General features: G+C 33.3%; 1 protein-coding gene across 14 annotated transcripts in view; it reads left to right on the top strand.

Moving 5' to 3' along the window:
* The window catches only part of LOC108969987 (putative GPI-anchored protein pfl2), a 198,825-nt gene extending 176,168 nt beyond the window's left edge, over positions 1-22,657 (top strand). For 12 of the 14 annotated variants that reach the window (XM_018935054.1, XM_018935053.1, XM_018935058.1 and 9 more), the window contains one exon: positions 20,093-22,657. In XM_018935054.1, the coding sequence (XP_018790599.1) occupies positions 20,093-22,076 (1,984 nt within the window). In that variant the 3' untranslated portion in view covers positions 22,077-22,657. Of the gene's footprint in view, positions 1-12,951; positions 14,236-20,092 lie in introns of those variants that run through there. The other 2 variants (XM_018935048.1, XM_018935047.1) reach the window with 1 other exon arrangement.
* Positions 22,658-24,239: the final 1,582 nt, after the last annotated feature.

The raw sequence follows: 24,239 nt of genomic DNA, 5'->3' as shown, positions 1-24,239 counted from the left end.
CGATTTATCAATAAAATTCAACTTTTATGAATTTGTACATCATAACGTTTATGTGGCTTAATTGTGTGAGCACAAGTGTATATACATACATATATGTAGATATAAACGATAACCATGACGAACCGAGTTGAATTAGACATTCCCGTCTCTCCGGCTCTCTATATACGCGAACTAGTACTCAGTTTTTAAGATATCGATCCAATTTTTTTTCTTTTCTCAATAAGAAGGTGCTTATCTGTCGAAACCGCTAATATCGGCCAATTTTAATATAATATATGGCTGCCAATCAACTGACCGATAAAATTAAAATTCTTGTATATAAAGCTCTTTTATTTATAAAGAGGTCTTCATAAAATTTGTCGTACATTATTATCCAAGGCATCGCTGCAATCTCCGAATATATTATTTACATCGGACCACTAAAGCTTATAGCTGCCATTTAAACTGACCGATGAAAATCAAAAGATCGTCAATCTTTATAGTTTGCGTTTTTTCTTGATTGTCCATCTGTCGAATACTGTCTATCTTTGCAAACATACGCGTATAAGCATATGTACTACTTTTGTATTTACGCGAAATCGCAAAGATAAATTTGCACTTGTACTATATATTTGTAAATTAGAACGAAAACGGCAAGAATAATGAGCACAACAACAACACCCAGTCAAACTCTTATCCTTGCTATTTCTTTGAGGGGAAGACAAAAAGCTAAATCATATTTTGACGGTGATGTTAAAGCCAAATGTGGCAAAAGCGAAAGCAGTTTGATAAAAACTAAAACATCATAAAAATTTCATATTTGTGTTTAACCTTTGCTATAAAAATTCTATATGTCATAAACCCTTATGATACCCATGAACCCTTATTATAGTAGGGGCCCAAGAGGGGATTTTCAAAGTTACTAAAGCGTGTCAGAAATTGTATGGGGAAAAACATTGCACCTTTTTATTTACCCCTACCAAATATGAGCCCTTAATATGGGTGCGTTGGGGGAGTTCGTCAGATGAGAGAAAAAAAATCGATCCTTCGGGAAACTCGAGCGCGTCAGATTAAGAGATGGTAAATTAAATACATGAAGACGAGTGTATATTTCAATATTGTGACAGTTTGAGGGTGACTTAGAGAAATAGCGGGGTGATGAATTTGTAAAAAAAAAAAATACGTCACCTTAAAATACTCGAGCGCGATATCCTTTTTTTTAATTTTAAAGGTAATTCTATCAGAATCATAACAGTATCATCTGAAAGTTTCCATGGGACGATACAGGTAAAATCGTCGACAAAAGGTCAAGCGTACTGATGCTGAAAGGTGTAAATGGAGGTGTGTAGTAGACGCTTGACACTTTTGTTCGTTTCTCACTCTCTCCCACCGTCCTCATCCTAGTGTCTGCCGCCATGATGCCATCTCAGCTGATCAGCATAGCGTGGTTGTTGTTAGTAGACGCTTGACACTTTTGTTTGTTTATGGTGTTTTCAATTTTTTTCCATTTACAGAGAGAATGATATGCATATATTTTTCGCATCAGCATTTTCTTCTACAGACATTGTAACGTAAATTAGGCAAACATAATTTTAACAAATAATAACGTGAGAATAATAAGCGCATAATAGTAAGGGAGCCTGGAGTACTAAATTTGCAGTTACTGGAGCGTCATGGAGACTTACTAGATTGTCAAGATAATGTTTAAAATAAAAAGTCTTGGTCAAGTTTTCCATTTTAGTGGGGGGAAGAGCGGGTGATTATTTCCAAAAATGTAAAAAAAACAGTCACTTAAAAATACTCAAACGCGTCAGTCAATTATGGTATATACGCGCATTGTATTTCTGATAGTATTTTGAATTTTCGCGCGTTACATATATTCGAATTTCGAATTTTTTGTGGCGTTATGTTGGTACTCATGTCTCTCACTTATGCCGACAAGCTCGGCCATTTTGAATGTTCATTTAATTGTTGACAGCTGCTTTGCTTGCACGTGTTTTGGATCGTCTCCGATTTTTACCTATTCAAAAAAATGGATCAAAGAACCTGTATCAAATTTTGTGTAAAAAACGAAATTAAGTGCGCAGATGCACTCCGAATGTTGACTGTGGCATACGGAGAAGCTACCTTGGACCGAAGCAACGTTTATCGGTTTTACAAAATGTTCTCAGAAGGCCGAGAATATGTGACAAAAATTGGCTTTAGCACCACGATAATGCCTCTGCTTACACATCGTTGCTTGTGCCCGACTTTTTGGCCAAAACGACACACTAATGATGCCGCAGCCACAGTATTCCCCAGATCTGGCCCCTGTAACTTTTTCTTGTTCCCTAAACTGAAGAGGCACATGAAAGGACGACGTTACGCTTCTCTTGACGAGATAAAGACGGCATCGAAGGAGGAGCTGAAGAAGATAAAAAAAAAAAAAATATTTTTTGAAGTGCTTCGAAGATTGGAAATACCGTTGGCACAAGTGTATAATATCTCATGGGGATTACTTTGAAGGGGACAAAATAGATATTCATGAATAAATAAATAATTTTTGAAAAAACACAAAATTCGCGATACTTTTTAAACACACCTCGTACCATTATAAGAGAAGGATTATCCCTTAATTTCAATTATATTATATATCTCTCAAAATGACCGACATTTCTGATCAAAATTCAACTATACGTTCCGGGATCTAAATATTCGGTGCCTAGGACATGAACAGCTTTTATTGGATTTCTACAATTTTTGGGAATAAGGTGCCACACGCTAAAGATATTATTCGTGCAAAGTATTATATCGTCAAATTAATTTCTTCTCTATTTGTGTACTAGAAATCAAGAAAGAATCAAGTGGAATGTAAAATTGTGCCATATGAAAAGTAGACGTGATTGTTGCCCGATTTCGTCCACTTTCATAATTTGACATAAGAATATTAAAAAAATGCCACGTACTAAAATGGTTGGTTTATCGGGTTCCGAGATATGGAATTTTACAAAAAAGTAGGCGATGCCCTGCCCATTGTACAATTTTCACGCCGGTTCTTATAAAGCTTCCTCATACAATGCAAATTTGGTTGTTGTAGCTTAAGTTTTTTAGGTGATATCCTATTACGCCCACTTACGGACTCGAAATTTTTTTGTATTAAGGAAATCACAAGTTTCTTCAAGATACCTCTGTTTTTACTCAAGTTACAACTTGTGCGGGCTGACGGACGGATAGGCACACAGTCAACCTTATTTAAACTTTTCCCATCATTCTGATCATTTATATATTATACATAAACTCATATCTATCTCGATTGGATTTAGGTGATACGTACAATCGTTAGAAGAACAGAACTATAATACTATCTAGTAAGAGTATAAAAATTTCCTAATACGTAAGATTTTTTATATTGAAGTCAAGGGATGTTGGGGTCAAGCCACCACCATTTACTAAAATGAAAAAARKTTTWMYTTTTWCCGAAAATATGCAGGWAAATTTTTGACTTYGAATTCGTAATCTGGACACCTCATATACCCCACAGACCTCTTTGCAAATCAGTCGCAAGTTTTTCTTTCATATTTGTTGAGTAGTGTTTTTGATAATGGACTGCCTTCATTACTATAATTTTGTTCATAGCCCAGATATTTATATTAAAATCAACCTGAAAGGAGATGTTTGTGACATAAATTCAACCGAAGAAGATGAATATAACAATATATCTTTAATTGATGTTAAAAACGTCAACCAGAAGAGAGAAATTTAAAATATTAAGCATATTAGGGTTCGAGGAGGTCTATATCAATTTCATTCATATTTAGCGCCAATTATCTTATTCTTAAGTATAGGGTATATTAGGACTGAATAAAGGTCTGGACTAAATGCTTTCCTATCGGTATTGTTCAAATATACTGGATAATATCTTTCCACAAAATTGTATGAAACAACTCACATATTAAGTCTTCTGTCTATACGTTGACTTAATTTTGCTATGATGTCGCACATACCACTGATATATGTACATGGTGTAAAGCCAACTGGTAGTTTGAAATTATTGTAATAGGCAAATGGGATTGCGGCTAGTTTTCGTCCGATTTTGGCATAATCATATATAATTTCAAATATTCTCTCTTTGTTTCATTCAGATATCTCATATATTGACCGATAATCAACCGGAAGCTCGAAAATATTTATCTAAGGTATAATGTTGCTAGGGGAATTATTGACCTCATTTAATACATTTGTGACAAAGAAAGAGTACATTAATCAATGATTTACTGACATTTTCGGTAAAAAGTCAGTAGTAGGCACTGGTTCTTTAAAAGTTTAKGGTTTTGACAACCTTTGGAGTTGAGATGATATATTTTAAAGCGGTTACAAATTATTGTTARGTGAACTAAACTGTTATACTCTGTAGCAAAAAGATTGGAGAGCGTAAAAATACAGGSCAGATGAATTTTCTCTACTTTTCTGGTGTGAGTCGACAAAAACGTATTAATCCTCAATTCATTAAGAGTTTAATCGATCATTACATAAATGAGGTCAGTAATAATCAGCAACTGCTCCACAATCAGTAGTGGAAGATGCTATTTGTCAATTTTTATGATAAAATCAAAAAAAATATATGATATATTGGTGATTTTTTGGGTTCTGATCTCGCTCTTTTCGTCAAAAACTTTCGTTCTTGAAAAGTCTGGGTTTTGATTCTAAAGTGGAAGATATTTGATCTCTGATGCCCAATTTTATCAGAAAGAATTTCACTGCTTTATCCCTTATTGAACGAAATATTCAGTATAACGCCGACCGGTCAGCAGTATCAGCATGGTTATGGAAGAAGTAATTAAAACCTCGTGAGTATACTCATATGTAAGAATATATTAAGAAACTAATATGGAAGAGCTAAGTTCGGGTGAAACTAAATATTTTATTCCCTTTGCAAGGATCACAGCTTCAGATATTGACAATATTGGAAATGTTGAGAAATGGTTCAACCTCATTGTTCTACCAAATCGTGAGTGTTGTACAAACAAAGTGAAACTAAGAAGACTAAATCATCCATCATCGATCTATTTTAGCCAATACCACATGCCATTAACATGCATATACTGATTAAATCCTTGCAGGGTTTAATTAAGATGCTTAACATCCTAACATATCATCACCAATTATATGGAGTAAAGTCATCTGGATTTTCAAAATCCTGTTATTAATCAAGCTTTTATCTGATTTCACTTACGATTTTAATTAAATTCGTGGAAAGTATTACCCATGGCTTCTTTTTTGGACTTACGTTTGAGATAAGTTGCGAATCCTATGAGAATCTTTCTAACCGACAAAAAATATATTAATTTCAACCATGGTGTATAAGCATTTGTTCTTACTATTAGTATAAAGCAACGTTAAAGTTTTCCAGAATACCAAATGAAAATATATGCAAAGATTTTGATCTTGCCAAAGTAACGATACGAAATTGTTGTAATTTGTCCTTCTATAATTCTTGGTACGCAAACTTGTTTGATGATTAATGCTGGTTATCATTATTATTCTTACTTATACTTCMTGTACAAAAATGTATGTATGTGCTAAATTTATATAAATATTATAAATTATATATTCACAATTTTATAAATACGTATATTTAAACAACAACTCTTTCAATGTAATACATAAATACTTAGCAACGAACTCTAAATCCCAAACCCACTTACTCAATAGAACACAATTGCTTGCATTGAATTTATATTATATTTTTCTACAATTCAGTAAAGTTTTCATTTTTCTTAAATGCTTGCCTATAAATATATATACACTAAAATATACATACGTATTGGAGCACTGACCGAGTACTTGAAAAGGTATCACGCCCAATTTCGCCTTCATACACCACTTATTTCATGCGTTAGTACATACGCTTTGCCTTCATTTGCATGCGTAACGTAGAAGAAGCCATTTCAATACTGTTAATGCTTTTGCTTAATTATAATTATAAAAATTTGGGAAATTCCATAATACTTTTCATGACATATAGAATATCGGCCAATGTGTAGTTTTAATACAAACTTTTGCAAACACCTATGCATAAATATTTCGCCGGCTTTGATCTTTGCAAGTTGCAAGAATATAAAATGTTGGGTTACACCCGAACATAGCCCCCCTTACTGGTTGTTGCTAAATTTTAATGTGTGTTGCTAATAAATATTAAGAAAATTATTGTTCAAATCTGAGCTACTAATGTAGATTACATTGAACAAGTTTGTACCCTTTCCAATAGTGAAGGGGACTAGGAAAACTAGTGAAGAATTAGCCTAATATTGGGATACTGCAGAGATCTTTCGATATATAATAAATTTTGTTTTAATAATAAATAAATACCAATGAGGCGCGGGCGGTTACATCATATATACTTTTAAGAAATTGAGACGGTTGAGTTCACTTTTATTAATTTGACATATGAGCTTGAATGAGCTTATATCCTCAACTGAATGCTGATGCGTTTGCTGGATAATATTTAGAGAACTCACTTTATACACCCGAACGCTCTGTATTTTAATCTAGTTTAACTATAAAAAATAATACACATATAAATGTGTATACATACACACATAGTACCATTAACATTTTACCAAATATAAGAACTTCCAATTATCATGCACAATGTAGTCATCTACACCTTCATTTTATATTTTTTTTTCATTTGAGTTAAACAAACAAACAACAATTAAGTACAAACACTTTATCCAGACAATAAACTCTATAAATGGCAAAATTAATGTTGCAGTGTTTTATTACATAATTAATAACAGAACTTAACTACATAATGGTTTAACAAACATAMGGTAAAGTTTCCAATGATTAAAAAATTAAAATAACACATCGAATAAACAGTCTAAAGAACATAACAAATCGAAGACGGTGTATGTTGCTGTTGATTAACAATGTGTATTATACACACTAGTTGAAATATAATATATAAATATATTTCAAGGTATTTATGACGACAAATTTTCTAAGATACCAAATAAGCGTTAGCGGACACATTGTTTGACGGGCAAGCCGAAAAAGTTTTTAGCTTACATCGATCCAAGATATCAGCTTTCAGGAGTTACGAATATTTTATATCATGCAACGTAGTCTCATTAATTATAAAAATGTTATTACGGAATTACAAACGTCCGTTCCATAAACATACATACATATGTATGGTGGTTTAGATAAAAAATCAAATATATCGTATATTAACATAAATATTATACATATAGTATATTCAAATATATCCTCTATTTATAAAGGGACCTATTGTTTATGTAGGTATAGGTATACAACAACTTACATGACAAAATCGGCGTATTTGAATTGATTGCACTTTACGTACGATCTCAAATATTTTATATTGTAATATAATATAAGAAACAAGAATAAGGGTATTATCATATGATATCATGTAGAAATGAAAATCTCCAAAAACAGTTTATTCGCAATGAGGTTTCTGTGTACCTTATAAAAACACATAAATGCAATTATAAATATATGTTTACTTATAGTAAAATACCATTAGATATTGGAAATTTTGCAAAATATTTCACACACAAAAAAAAAATATGAATGAAAATTATTTTAAAAATATGTTTCCCTAAATATATAAAAAACAACAATTTCTCGTTCAATTATTAAATACTGAACGTTACTAATAAACAAGTAAGGAAGGGCTAAGTTCGGGTGTCACCGAACATTTTATACTCTCGCATGATAAAGTGATAATCGAGCGTGGTTGTGAACCGATTTCACCCATATTTGATACATGTCATCAGGGTGTTAAGAAAATATTATATACCGGATTTCATTGAAATCGGTCGGGTGCTTCCTGAGATATGGTTTTTGGTCCATATGTGGGCGACGCCACGCTCACTTTCAATTTAAAAAAAAAGCCTGAATGCAGCTTCCCTCTGACATTTCTTCCGTAAAATTTAGTGTTTCTGACGTTTTTTGTTAGTCGGTTAACGCACCTTTCGTGATTTTCAACATAACCTTTGTATGGGAGGTGGGTGTGGTTATTATCCGACTTCTTCCATTTTTGAACTGTGTATGGAAATGCCTAAAAGAAACGACCGTTTACAGTTTGGTTGACATAGCTATAGTAGTTTTCGAGATATGTATAAAAAAAGTTAGTAGGGGCGGGGTCACGCCCACTTTTCCAAAAAACTTACGTCCAAAAATGCCCCTCCCTAATGCGATCCTTTGTGCCAAATTTCATTTTAATATCTTTATTTATGGCTTACTTATGACACTTTATAGGTTTTCGGTTTCCGCCATTTTGTGGGCGTGGCAGTGAGCCGATTTTGCCCATCTTCGAACTTAACCTTCTTATGAAGCCAAGAAATACGTGTACCAAGCTTCATCATGATATCTCAATTTTTACTCAAGTTACAAACAGACATCCGGATTTGGTATATATAACCCTATATCTGGCTCTTTTAGTTTTAGGACTTACAAACAACCGTTATGTGAACAAAACTACTTTGTTGCGAGAGTATAAAAATAAGATATACATATATGTATATTTTTTTTTTAAATATTCAATACATTTAAACCAGCTATGCCGTATAAACGTACATTTTCATTTTTATGAAGTAAGAGCCAAATGATTTATGTATATACTCGTATGTATATTCGAAAGTGAAAATAGTAGGAAACCAATTATAAATTGCTCGTACGTAATTTATTTTTTAAACAATTCACATTTCAAACATATAACCTTGGTTACGCTGAAATCTTCATAAATAAAGAGTTCATATAAAAAAAATTAATTTTGGTCGGTCAGTTTGTATGGAAGCAATATGCTATAGTGGTTCGGTGTGAATTTCTTTGCAGATTAACCCTTTGTTGCTAAAAATTTACCTCGCTTTTCGTTGAGAAAAAGAAGTGATGAAGGATTGATATCTCAAAACTGTAAAATGCTGTAGGTTTTGAGTAGTTGTCTGATTTGAGCCTTTCTTTACATTATATTAAGGTATGGTAGAAATAGATATTAATAAAAAGACGGCTAGTGGCTAAAATGTATTATACAGGGTTTATCCGGAAAGTAATAGGACTGGTTTTCTTCCGCCGCGACTGTACTCCGGAGCGTGCGCGCACCGACTGGATTCGGCAGACGGCGTTCGTAGCTAACAAACGAGCGGCTGGTCAGTTGTCTCCAAGCATGTGGAGAATCAAAACAAAAATTTTCTCGTCATTTGTTTCTGTGAGTGGTGCAAGCCGAGTACGGATTAAATTCTGTGTGAAACTCGGTAAATTTTTGGAAAGAGACGTTTTATGCCTATAGCAGGCTTACCCAGATGTTGCTTGACCATTCGCAAGGTGTCCGCGAAGATGGTCCCAAAAGTGCTCACTAACGACCAGAAATTGCTTCGAGTTATACTGTGCCAGTTCAAGTTTTCTACTTGAACATGTGAAAGTGACCCCGATTTTTTAAATAACGTAATCACAAGTGACGGGACATGGACCTTAGAGTATGATCCCAAGATAAAGAGGCATTTTGAGCAGACAGATTGGATCCAAGCAGCATGCATGTCGGCTCTCAAGGTTATTCCGAAGGCTGAAGAAGCCTAAGTATTTTAAGAATTATAACTATTGGTTCAATAAAATTTTTTAAATCGACTCAGTCCTCTTACATTCCAGGCAAACCCTGTATATATACATATTTTATTAAACAATTGCGTAGCGTCTGCTATTTTAAATACCGGTGGTTTTAAATTTACTTTGTACATCACCACTTTATGTTACTTCGAACTTTACTTTACTTTAGTCTTCGAACTAACTATGAAACCATTTAGTGCTTTAAAGCGATTTAGCACAAATGCTTGACTTTGATTTTGATTATTATCTTATGTGTAATAATATTATATACAAATCCTTTAGTCAAAATAATTTCATTAATCTTTTTTAAAGGAAAGGGGGAAAGGGCTTTAAATACCACTTCCAGCTCACTAAAATAACTGGAACTGTCGCCCGCCCTGGTTTGCTTTACTTCACAGTGGCGTTCCATTTTTCTCATTGAGAAATTTACTCTACATCTGCGCATCTCCTTCTGGTCCCGCTCTTATCGGCGTACCAAAATTGCTGCGTATCTCTGGATAATACCCCATTTTTTTCGCTCTCCACAATGACACCAATTAAATTTTTCCCGTTTATAAGACCTACCAGGTCTTCGAGGGTGCACATAAGAGCATTTGGTCCCAAAAACCGGACAAAATTATTTAAAGTGATTTTATGAATGAAAATGAATAAAAAATCATGATTGAATATAATAATGCAATATATTAAAATAAAACGAGTAAGCAAGTAATAATTTGGGGTGCAACCGAACATTTTACATTGAATATATTTGAGTAGGGGTAGTATCGGCCAGATTTTATCTATTTTTGCTCAACTCCTATACTACTACTATGCCACATACTCCAAAATGCTCCCTGGGTCTCATTAAGGTACCTTATGTATAATCACCAATCATATGGAGCTAGGTCAAATGGATGTTTGAAAATCTTGGTAATAGTTATATGGGGACAGGGTCAAGTTTTCGCACAATGAATTTATTTTAGGCGCAAAAATACACTGTTATGAATAAAACATGTTCTGCAATTTTCATTGGGTTTGCCCAAATATTGGCGGATATATCTAGTATAAAGTCACCTATAAGTTCGAAAGTCTTTACATTAGGTACTACTTCCCACGTGATTCAACCCATTTCTGATGCAAAGAATTACTATCGTCAGAAAAGGATTCTGTCGGAATTTCTGTTTGCATATCTCACATAAAGACCAATATTTTCCATCAAATGTCAACTATAGATACAGGGGTCCACCTTTTTTGGTACCTATGGGTTGGATTTGGTCAAGTTTTGGTCAAAAGGTGACATACTTTAAGGGAGTTATGACCGCAAAATTTTATTCCGTTTTATCCATTACTTCTTAATTTGTGTATTGGAAAATTAAAAAAATCAAATTGAATTTTAAAATGTGTTATATGGGAAGTAGTTGTGATTGTAGTCCGATGTCACTCATTTTCACCCTGTGACATAAAAATATTAAAAGAATGTCACATACTAAATTTAGTTGAAATCGGTTTGTCGGGTCCCGAGAAATGGAATTTCACCAAAAAGTGGGCGGTGCCTTGCGTATTGTGCAATTTTCACACCGGCTCCGATAGAGCCCTCTTATATATATATAAACCCGTCTAGAATGATTTAGCAGGTTTTCAGTATTTAATTAAAAAAAATAAATAAAGCAGTTTTATGCAAGTGGCTAACCTAATTCAACGCGCTTTTTTTAAAGGGGGTGAAAGATGGGGAACATGTTAAGCGTATATATTAAATAGAAACCTTGTAGTTTAGTAAACAAAAAAAAATATCTTTTAGCTCGACCTCCGCCGACACTATAACAGAAACACTAATTTCTAAAAAAATTAAAAAAAAATTTAGTTTTTTTGATGAATCAATAAAAAATATTTTATAAAATTCACTTCTCTTTCTTTATTGGCGTAGACACCGCTTACGCGATCATGGCTTAGTTAACAACAGCGCGTCAGTCGTTTCTTCTTTTCGCTACGTGGTGCCAATTGTATATTCCAACCGAAGCCAGGTCCTTCTCCACTTGGTCCTTCCAACAGAGTGGACGCCTTTCTCTTCCTCTTCTTCCCCTGGCGGGTACTGCGTCGAATTCTTTCAGAGCTGGAGCGTTTTCGTCCATTCGAACAACATGACCTAGCCAGCAAAGTCGCTGTCTTTTAATACGTTGACATAGTTAACGTCGTCGTATATCTCATACAACTCAACATTCCATCGAATGCGATATTCGCCGCAGCCAACGCTCATAGAACCATAAATCTTTCGCAGAAATTTTCTCTCGAAAACTCGCAACATCGACTCATCAGACCTTGTCATCGTCCATGCCTCTGCACTATATATTAGGACGGGAACAATGAGTGATTCATAGAGTTTGGCGTTTGTTCGTCGAGAGAGGACATTACTTCTCAATTGCGTACTCAGTCCGAAGTAGCACCTGTTGGCAAAATTTTTCTGCGTTGGTTTTCGAGGCTGAAATTGTTGGTGGTTTTTATATTGGTTCCAAGATAGACTTTCAACAATGACGTGAGGGCCAAGTCGTAAGTGCGACAACTGTTTGTTTGATGACAGGAGATATTTAGTCTTGCCCTCGTTCACTGAGAGATCTATTTGCTTTGCTTCCTTGTCCAGTCTGGAGAAAGCAGAACTAACGCCGCGGGTGTTGAGGCCGATGATATCAATATGATAATAACGGCTGGGAGAGATCCTTCCCAATCCTTCACGCAACACAAAAACAACTTACAATTTCGAGAACAATAGAGAGTATCGCAAATAAGGACGTGCGTACTGAACGAAGTCGAGGTTCCGATTAATTGTGTGGAAATATAGCGGACTAAAGGTGAATAATGTAATCGGTTTATTGTAGTACGGTTACTAAGGTACTAAAAATAATAAACCTTGAGCAGCATCGATGGAGTTTGTAATTCCCACTTTTGTCCGGTTTTTGAAGGAAAATGCTCCTATGTGCGACGGTGTGTTTCCTTTGCCGTCGTACATATTTAAAGAATGTTTCTTCTGCGTCGTCTTTTTTTTATTTCATATTGAATGCATATACCATCACTATTATTACTAACTGATACGGGTGTGAATGAATGTGTTTCTATGTCTAAGTTGGTTTTTTCAAATTCGTATTTCATATGCATATAGTATATTATCTTTATGTACTCATATTCGTTATTTTAATAGAATATAGAAACATTTTACTAGATAAATCCAATCTTTTCTTCTTTGTTTCCTTACGCTTGCACAACACGAAATTATTTTGGATAATTGCAATAATTAAACTAATGATGATAATAACAAAATAATTTTTATCGAAAATAAACGCAACCATAAAAACATAAATGCATCCTGATATCTTTCTATGAATATATCGGTAGCCCCAATTTAAGCACAATGTCAAATCCCGCCAAAGGTGTTGGAGTAAGTGGCGTAAGTATTGGTAACCTCGGACTTACTACCGGCATATTGACACCAGTCGTCTCTAGTATTGGAAGTACAATTATTATGCCCAATTCCTCCTCATCGTCGTCCTCTTCGACGTCCTCATCAAATCATCTGCAAATGCTCAATTCAGCAGTAACTTCTTGCGGCAATGGCAGTAGCAGTGGAAACAGCAATTTAATAGCGTCTCCTAGTGGCGGAGGAGTTAACGCGAGTGGTGGTATTATTGCTGCGAGTGGGCATGGTTCTATAAATGCTGCCGCTGCCCAACTACTGAATCAAGCTGCCGTTGCTGCAGCTGCAGCAGCTGCTGGTCAAGTTAATAACAATCAAGCCTCCCAAACAAATAATAACAACACGAATCCCGCAAACATGCTACAACCTTCATCCGCTATCAACAATATAATGTCAGCGGCTACAACAGCTACAAGTACTAATGGTAGTAGTGGGGCTGGAAACAGTGGACAACAGCAACTGTCACCACAGGCGCCGCCAACTTATGTGAACTTATAAGTACAACTAATTTAGATGATGCTGAATGATTTAGCGTTTGCTGAGTTAAAGAGAGACGATTGAAAGAACTCAATCCTTAGTTAAACATAGTATATACATTCACACTTATATAAGCCATATGCATATGCACCCATTGCTAATATTGGAATCACGAAGTGTATTTGTAGCGGTGTCAAATATTGTTAATGTATATTACATACATATGTATGTATAAGGATTTGGATAAACAATGCATAACGGCAGCAGTGGATAGTTGTGACATTATTTACTTGAGATATTATATACATTTGTATATAGTTAAATAGTTTAAAACATAAAATATACCATAGTACAACAAATTGATTAAGCTAGATGAGCCTAATAAACAGCTGTTTACGAACAAAAAGTGGCACAATGCAAAAGTAAGCGCACACAATAATCACTTATTTTTTCAAGGCAATGCTTATTGAATTAGCTAAAGTTCAAAGAGAAATATAAAAAAGGGCTACGGAATATGAATGAAAACAGAAATAACCAACAGCGAAAACGCAACAGTTGCTCATAGCTAGACCAGCGAGACACTTTTAAAGTTGCATACTGATATCTTTGTAAGGATATCATATTCCACGAGTAGAACCCACGTGGACAACAACTTTATTTTATATACATCCATACATCACTCAACAACTACAAACATAACAACAGCCATGTCTACCGAACCACTTTAATGCCCGTATGAGTAAACTTTTTATAAATGCTTCGTTCCGTTTGTGAGCATATATGTTTTTCAATATTGTGTCCTTTGTTCCCTTGTATCACGCTTTCTCGCTAATATTTGCAGTTTTTATTGTTTTTATTTACGTTTGCGTTTCTGTTGAATTGCGTTTTTGTAAACATTTAAATGGAAATGTTTATAAACCTTAGTTAGCCTAAGTACCGCTAGAAATACAAAGAATATTAATTTAATTTTTTAAATTTTACAATATATGTATCGACTGAATATCTAGCAATACTTATGAGTATGTACTAATGTACATGCATATGAGCATTAAGGTGACCGTTATTTCCAAAGTTGATTTTATTTAAAACGCATTTGGCCTACACATAAGGATCTAAGCTCTTTGAATGCAGTATAATTTTTACTATTACCATACATTTTACAACATTTTTTTGTCTTTTAAGCAAATATAACTAAAACTTAAAATATAATGATAATATAATAATAATAATAAAGTTATGCGTTAAATGTATTCATAAAGCCCAAGATGTCGTATGAGCAATATAAATGAATACTGCTGTGATCAAATTGAAAGGAGAATTTTTAGTTTTTACTTCGCGTGTTTTTCGAAGCGGTAATTATCTTTGGCATAACTGTTTCAGCGGGAGGGGATTTCTTTGAAGGAGATGAAATGGACAAAATTCACCTTTCACAGTAATTCTGCGTGTGCAGAAATTATCAACTAACGAAATAACGGACACCTTAATGTAATACATACATATATGGGGAGTTCAAAGTTGTGCTATTGTTGATAATAGTACCATGTGCTTTTTTGGCCCTCATTATAATGACCGTCGGAAGGCATGTTTATTATGTTATTTGTGTTTTGTTTATGTTCAACTTCACTACAATTGTACGTATTTAAAAAAATTACAGCTGTACATTTCATCCTCGTATATATGTATATTTTTGTTATCACTTATGAGTGAATTATTTAATTGCATGAAGTGCCCTGGCGATAACATATGTATGAGATATTGTACTTTCAACTTTAATAACGGGCTATAGAAATACAAGTGTTTTAAATGGCATTACTTTTCAACTTCACATTTTCATATAATATGTATAGTATATTAAAATATATATTATTTATGCATTTGTATATAATGATATTGTGTCTACTAATTTGAACACACTTGATATATGAAATTTGAATATTAAAACAAAATTTTTCATCAACTAAGGGCTAAAAATACATCGACCAAAACAATATACCATAAAGCGGGTAAATTATTATCCATACCTGCAAAGGAGATCAGCTTTTAATTAAAGGAGCATTTCGACCGGCAATTTTAGATACCTAATTGTTTAAAATATATTATTTCAATCATTAAAATATAAAGGTATTTGTTAGCATACATAAATATAATTTCATATATTAAATTTATTAATTAATTAGTAAGTAAATATTATGCAACAATTATTTTAGTTTTAAAATATTAAATTTTTATTTGAAGAAGAAAAAAGGACACTTCTTTTTTTAATTTTCCATATAAATTTTCTTATTCTCATTAAATTTTGAAAGGATTCAAAAGCTCAAAGCATGAACTATATCAGCTCGAACCTACATACCCATGAATGATTATAATTTCATGATATCAAATGCACACACGAGAGAGCCTCAATGGCAATGTATGTATTTGACAGATTGTTAGCAATGTAAGTTGTCTGTCGAGATGCCCTGTAATATTAGCTATTTTTCTGTTCACTTTCTCTGCGCCCTGCTCCCTTGTCGTGTAAAAGTAACAAAAAAGCTATCATTAAAGTGGCATCTCCAATGCTACGAAGATTTATTTTGTGTATTTAGGCCAGTTTTACTATTCTCGATGGCTCAAAGGGGAAATTATTCTCAAAATTAAAAACTAATTAATCATACAAAACAGAAGTAAGGTATTACTAATACTTTTTTCACCACCATGCATGGGTCAGAGGACATGCCAGCGCAGAGTTGCACCACAAGTGTTGCCTGTTTTTTGAACAATTCGTATAGGTTGTTCGATTAAGTTCCCTCCAAATATAAATTTGTTTTCGTCGCTAGACGCGCCTATGTTGCTGGTAGCCCTTTATTTATTTGCCATTTTTTATCTAACTAGATAAGATTCTCATCATATACAAACCTACTTTTATATATAACGTAGTGGAAAGTTAATGTATAGAATTTCTAAACTTTTGATTTTAATTGCTCACGAAATTGATACTAGTATAAATATCATAACTGATATTGAAACAGCAGTTAATAAGTATTTTCTATGAATCTTGATGTTTATTTTTTTATAATAAAATTAGTGTAACTCCTAAATTAGTCAGGAGCGAAAATTATCAAGCAGTGATTACACATTTCTATTATTATTTTGATTGTAAACTGATTACAAGTGAATTCGGTACCCTAATATTTTTCGATTTTTAGCAAGTGTAAAAAATTTTAAATCCATTTCAATCAAAACATTTAATGCATATACATTATTTTAAAGATTACAGGTATCTTTAAATTAAAGACCATTCTAGACTCACTTCAATCGATCTCTACAGAACATCACAAGGATCTGAGTACAGCTATACTCTCCTCGAGCTCCAGACAATGAAAAATGTGGTAGTTTACTTTTCTATTTAAAGCTAATTAAAATGTTTTGAACTAACTCTGCTATGTTGGTCTGTCTGTCCGCAACTCTGTATATATACGAACTAGTCCTTCATCTTTTGAGATTTGGCTCTGAAATTTTGCACCCGTCCTGTTCTCATAAAGAAGCTTGGTCGGAAGAATATCGGCCCACTATAGATTATAGCTGCCATGCAAACAGACCGATCAAAATAAAACCCTTGTTTGGAAACTTTTTTATTTGTGAATCGTATTATAGCTTCGATACTGAATCTGTTAGTGGTTTCCAACTTTTTTACTTACATATTCACGACAAATGCAATAAAATTTTTTGGACTATTTACACAATACTTTCTTAACGACGGCGTATCGATATTACTAAATAGAAAAAAATATAAAGTAATAATTCATTATAATTATGACATTCACTATTATCGATCGATACGAAACCTGAATCTAGCTTCAAGATTTTAACAGTTTCGCGCGACATTTTGTGGGCTAATTAACAAAATTATATTATAAAAAATAATTAAAGGCTCCAAAAAAATGTTTTCGTAGATCTTTGTTATTATTCCTTAGTCTTCCTATTTGATCTTTGCAGATCAAAATCACCTGAGAAAATAACATTTTATGACTAAATAGATATCATACATAGGTATGTCACTAGCCCATAGGGTAATCAGGTATCTACATCTATAATATGATCATATGTATTTATTAAAAATATTTTGTTCTGAGAATACAATAAAACCTATGACTACGTAGTTCCTTTGATGTTAACAAATATATTTATATTGTTGTATGTTGTTAATATATTTTTATTTTTTAATAATATTTAAAATGTTATTTACTTAAACATACTTTTAGTAGTGGAATTTAGTATATTTTACGGTGTTTACAAAAGAACGAAAATACAAGAAAACTTCGCGTTGGCGCAATGCTTTCCAATACATGTAGTTATGTACACATAAAGTATGGATTATTTATCTCATCAAAAGGACAGAAATTATTTTATGCATTAATTTTGTCATTTTTTCTTTCAATATACACGCAATTGTTGTTTGGATGTTGTTTTAAAATGAAAAACTTATGCACTTTTGGTATGTTATAAATTTAAGAATTTTTGTTATTATAAGTGCTGTGTTGAATTTGGAACAATTGCATGATTACTAATACTTTATTGTCGATTACTTTACGCATATAATTGTAAAACCAATCACTGATTATATTTCAAACGGCCCACAAGGATTGTTATGCTACAATGTATACATTTTAGAGGAGTATCCCTAAATATAATACTTACGTATACCATATGTGTATGAAGTAAAAATCTGCAAGTATTCATTCTTCCTGCGTTTCAATGCGCCTACCAAAAATTATGCATGATTGAGCTAAGTGGCTTGACTACTTTCACATATCTTTGCTAAAAGCTTGTCCGAGTACCCCCTACGCCAGGAAATTGGTACTACCAGCGTCCTTACCTCTAATCAGTCCGAGGTCATTACAACAAATTTTATATATTTTTTTATAATAAAAAAAACAAAGCTGGTATTATTTTACATTATCAATATTTTGTACGTAAATATATATTTTTGTTTTTAATTCTCATTGTTTCTGCACATTTTCTCTACTAATCCACAGACTTTGTTAAAAAAACATAACTTGTTTTTAAGGCAAAAAGTTAAAATTTCCCAAAACCATGGCCTTTACTTTTTAAGAGAGTTATGTGGATCTTTATGTTCTATTTGCGGTATAAGCCGGGAATATATTATGACTTTAGGAAAATAAATATGCAGGTTTCAAATCGTAGTTCATATGTATATTTGTAGCGCTAACTTCAACGTGTTGGATAATATAATAGCACCTAAAACATAATATCTTAAGTTTTAAGACCTTTTCCATTTATTTTTTACCACTCTTTTTCTGGTGGTTAAATTAATAAACAAATTCAGATTGTCAAACAAACTTCCTTCTGCATTCGACGATGTTGAGTGCTATATTATAATTGTTAGGTTCTCTGATTACAGTTCGATTGAGCAGAGTACATTGAAGACTCTTTATTGAAGCAAAATTGAGGTTAGAAAATTCATGCGCTACTGATGACATGATTTTATAACAACTTGTAATACAATCAATTTAATTATTGTGGAAGACAATATATTAACGATCAAATACCCAAGAAGCTACATCTTCTTAAATGTAAAAAGACACGTACGCACTTTCTCCTCCATTAACAAACTTCTACCACAATGAAGTTGAAGCTATGATAAAGTTTTAATATCACAATGGTGTTGAAAGCTGTCTAAGTGAGGTCCATATTACGATAACCTAGTTTAACCCAACAAGAAGTTGGTAACATTAATCATACTAAAATATTGATACTTTCTCGCTTTGGATAGATAGTCTAGTACAGTGTCTTTAACGATTAATATTAAAAATAGTTAAAAATCAATCCAACGCTGGTTGACTATAGACTTACAGGTATACATGGTGCATTTAGTATTTTCTGTTTCTTAAATGACAATTTCGTATGTTAATAAATATGTGTTTCATAAATATGTGTTTCATAAATTAATGGTATTTTTTACATTATCGTTGAAATTCAAAATTTCCGACAGCTGGAACGACTGATTCGAAGTTCGCTATGCAGTGTTGCTTTAAACTCGCTTCGCAATTTTAAGCTTTTTAAAAATATTATTTGGGGAATTTTGGCTTTTTATTTTATTGATTTTAAAGTAATTCATAACATTCTATGAGAATTGATTGGTTTTAAATATACACCGTTATAAATGTCGCATGATGCACGCGTATTTGGCGCTTTTTTGAATTTGTGGCTTTAGACAGAATATTGCCTTAAAAGATTTCGTTTTATTAATTATTTTTACGCATATTTTACTTTTTAAATATCAATAATATACAAATGTATGTATGTATATGTGTGTATACATTTATAATTATGCATACGTTTTACAACTAGTCCTCATTAAAAGCACAAACCTTTGCAAAGTAAATATTACATATGAAACATTTAAATCTAAATAAGAAGCCATAAAACAGCTGGAAGATTAAGAAAATAATTCCAAAAGTAAAAGTTTAGTTAATATGTAAATTTGCATTGGTATGTGTGTCTCTAATAACTTCCAATTATTAATTATTTACTTTTTCTCTTTCTTTATGGGCTTATATGTATCATTTTCATTCTAATGCTCAGACGTAAAAAGAAATGCATACGCTATATGGAAGGATTGAGAGGTAGTGCCGGTATCAGTGGCACCAAAGATGATAGCTTTCAGGATTTGGATGATCTGGATGACAATGCTAGTGATGATAATCTGGGTAGTTCAGGCAGTATTAATGACAACCACAAAACACCTGACGATGATACCGAATCGCTGAATCATTCCCTATCTAGTCCGGGCTGCCAAAGCGGTTTATCTAGTCTTCAGAGCCCGTCTACCAGTATGGCTAGTCCATTAAATCTGCTCCCTAGTCCTGCAACGCCCTCAACGGTCGGTCTGCCATTTGGACTTGCTGACAGTCAACAAGATCAGAATGTTCAAAGTCAGCAGCAACTACAACAACCGAACAGCGGTATCGATTCAGCAGCTCAACAAATTCGTATGCAACAGTCGAGCCAACATCAAATTCATTTAAGTCATCATCAGCACCTTCTGCAGCAACATCAACCGCATCCACACACTACATCCTCACACAACGGTATTTACGAGAATGCCGGAAGATCGTTTATCTGTAGTGGTAGCATTGGCGTCGGGAGGAGCACAATTATATCTCCATCTCTGTCAAATAAGAGCTCCAGTAGCATATGTATTAACAGCAGCAACACTCTAATAAATACCTCATCATCAGCGTCTGGTGTGACAACCACGCCCGCCTTCACAGAACGCACTATGCGTTCACTTTTGAATACTAGTCCTCCCGGGCTATTGCTGAATAACAATTGCTTTCCACCAAGCGGCCTAGAATCAAGCGCAGGAGCTATAGTTTCCATAGAACATATTCTCTCAAATGGCAATAAGTTATCATCCAGCACTGCACCCAACACTGCAACCACCAACACCGTGGGCAATAGAGCTAATGACGACTTAAATGGTTTTATTTCCTTCAATAACAATAGCGATCCGTCTTTTACCAATAGCACCGGCAATAACAGTGCTTGTGAAAATAATTCAATGGCAGTTACGTCGACACAGTTAGTCAGCGTCACAGTCAAACCTTTACCAGCCGCGGTGGCAAAATCTAGCATTTCATCGTCCGCTTCATCTGCGCCGTCTTCACCTGTTGGCGATACTTTCGAAAAGGCAGTTGCTCCTGCTCAACGAAACCCTATAGGCGCTAATCCACATGATATCAACAACCCGCTCAGCATTAATCAGCTGACGAAATGCAGTGAAAGTACAAGCAATACCAATAAAAATATTGTGACAACTACTCACAATAATTTTAAGAATATCATTGTAACGGCTGACAACAACAGCAATTCATCATGTTTTGATAATATATCAACTGCATCTAGTAGCAATACTAACGGGATCGCAACAAAGAAATATAATCATAACAATCAACAACTGCCAAAACAACTAGCCTTACGGATATCCTCAACCGCCTCATCGTCTCAACAACAGCAGTTAGCAACGACGTGTTTATTACCGCCAGTACAGCAACATTACCAGCAGCAATTCCATTTGCATACGACTACTGGGCCGCCAACGCCACCAACACACCATCATGCATCCCACCGCCATTCGCATGCAGATCCACCATTGTTCAACCAACATTTTCAGCAATTTAGTCATCACTTGGCTTCCGTGGCAGCGGCGGCGGCTGCAGCAAATGTTCACATACCCAATGTGTTGAGTGCTGCTGTTGTGAAACCCAATAACAGTATGCAACGTAATACTACAAGCGATGTTATAGCTAACGAAGCAGCTTCAACAACAATAATTGAAGCAATTGAAACTACTGCTGAGGATAAGGCATGTACAGAGAGCGTCGGAAATATGACAGCGCTAAAATGCCATGCCTCAGAGACAACAGTAGCGACATCGACGACTATGTCAGGTACAACAATAGTAACGACGAAGACGCTGCCAGTGTTGGCTGCAGACAATACAGCCCTTCTTAATGTTAATACAAACGCTTCCGGCAATGAAAATGGAGCAATTAGCGTTACGTAACGGTATCATCAGAAGGGCGCACCGCAAACCGCTGATATTAATGTAGTTTCGTTATATGTCAGATGGCAATTACATAAAAAAAAGTATTATAACTAGTTTCGTTATAATTTACTTTTAATAGTTTGTGAATATGAGTATTACAAGAATAAGCAAGTATAGTGCCGAGTAAGCCTTCAAAACATAAATGTGAATGTAAATTATAGTTGCATACACGTCCTTTACTTGCTGTTATCTTGCGGTGGCTTAGTTTTGGACTAATGAAGCTGGAGAACTAATTATAATGAAATGTATACAAGCATACATATTCTATAATAGCTGGGTTAATGTTTTCAGTATCAACTAAAAATAAATTCTATCTATATTTTTAAAGAAATTGCAGTCACATTTTTGTTAATAATAATGTTAATATCCAAAACACTCAAAAGCGATAAATGGACACGGATTTTTATCCAGTCAAAGACTGACAACTCGGCCTTATTTCTCTAAATTATTTCAGGATTGTTGTTCACTACCAAACAAGCTGACTGACAAAAATCAAGTTCATGTATAGAAACTTGTTTATGTGAGAAGGATATTCTAGCTTCGGTGCAACCGAACGTTTATTAACATTTTTTTCGTTGTTAATAGTAAAGCTTAAAACAAATAATCAGTCCCGCTTTCAAACCAAAAAAATACGTATCCAATATTTTGTATCAATCAACAAAACAAATTTCGAATGTTTTGTACGGAAAAAATTTCCCATCTGAAATTCGGAAATTTTTATAGGACTTACAAATACATACATCATGCTTCTCGCTAAAAGTAATACCTTAAAACTTTCCACATATCATTAGACAAGCCATGTAATGTTGTCACAGTCATCTTGAGTGGGTGCACATAACTTATAATTTCAAAAAAAAAATATTTGGCCTTGAATGTACTTGGTAGCGGATTCAGCATTCAATATTTGATAATCTGTCACATTTTTCAAATACATACAAAATACAAATTACAAAATATTATTGCCAAAGGACACGGATAGTTCAATAATAAAATATTGTTATTTGAAAAGCCCTGTTATATATAAATATATATAAGTATACAATGTAAATTAGCTATACACATCAGTGTGTGTAAAAAAATGTAAATTATGGAAGAAATCCAAATTTGTTTATGTAGTGCAGTTAATTAGGTCATATATATATATTGAAATATACAGTATAAATTTACAAACAGAACAAGATACATTTATATATATATAATATACTATATATATATATGTATATATATATATTGTATATATGAATTCATATCTTTAAAACCAAATGAATTATAAAAACAATGTATTCAAAATATTTAAAAATGAATGTAAAACCACTTAATGATAGACTTGACCGAAACTCTAAACGAATTTATTTTCAAAAAAAATTATACTGAATGTGTCATAAGCAACAGGTATAAAGGAAAAATTAAAAATATTATAAAATGAAAAAATAGTTGTAAATTTCAACAAATATATATTTTGTCATATTTATATAAAAACCAATCAAATTAAAAACACAACAGCACACAATTGAATACGTATACCATATCAACACCGCATAAATTATTTTTGGAAAAGCACATGAGCGCTACACACATGTACAGTCAGTAAATTAAAAGTTTTCGTTCACTCGATTCTATTTAGATGATTGCCACAAGTTTTTGCCTTATTTTTGACGATATAAATTTCCCTCATTATCCATTTACCAATTTACTTCACATCTCTTATAAACATTTTAGTACACTCGCTTCCTTCTCAATTTGATACAGGATATAAAATAAATTCAAGAAATTGAAAAAAGTAAATATATGAAATTATTTGTAGCTAAAAATGAAATAATTAGACAATTTTACGATAGTAACTCTAAACAAGAAACATAAACAATATAATGCAAAATACCATATAAACTGTGCCACATTTTTGTCATGTATATATTTTTTGGAGTATTATGTAAAGTAAATTATTATATAATTAACAACAAAGCACGCAAATAAGAAATAAATGAAAGAGGAAAAAATATAGAGTAAAAACAATTGGTTGAATAATACAAATAATATTTAGACAACGATAAATACAAATATAAGCCTGTAACTTAGCATTTAGAGAGCATATGAATATTTCAAAACAATAAGAGGAACAAT

This window comes from Bactrocera latifrons, unplaced genomic scaffold, assembly GCF_001853355.1.
Source record: "Bactrocera latifrons isolate USDA-ARS-PBARC rearing strain unplaced genomic scaffold, ASM185335v1 scaffold_274, whole genome shotgun sequence".
Lineage (NCBI taxonomy): Eukaryota > Metazoa > Arthropoda > Insecta > Diptera > Tephritidae > Bactrocera > Bactrocera latifrons.
Note: the sequence above shows the minus strand (reverse complement) of the source record. Positions and strands in the feature narration are given on the sequence as shown.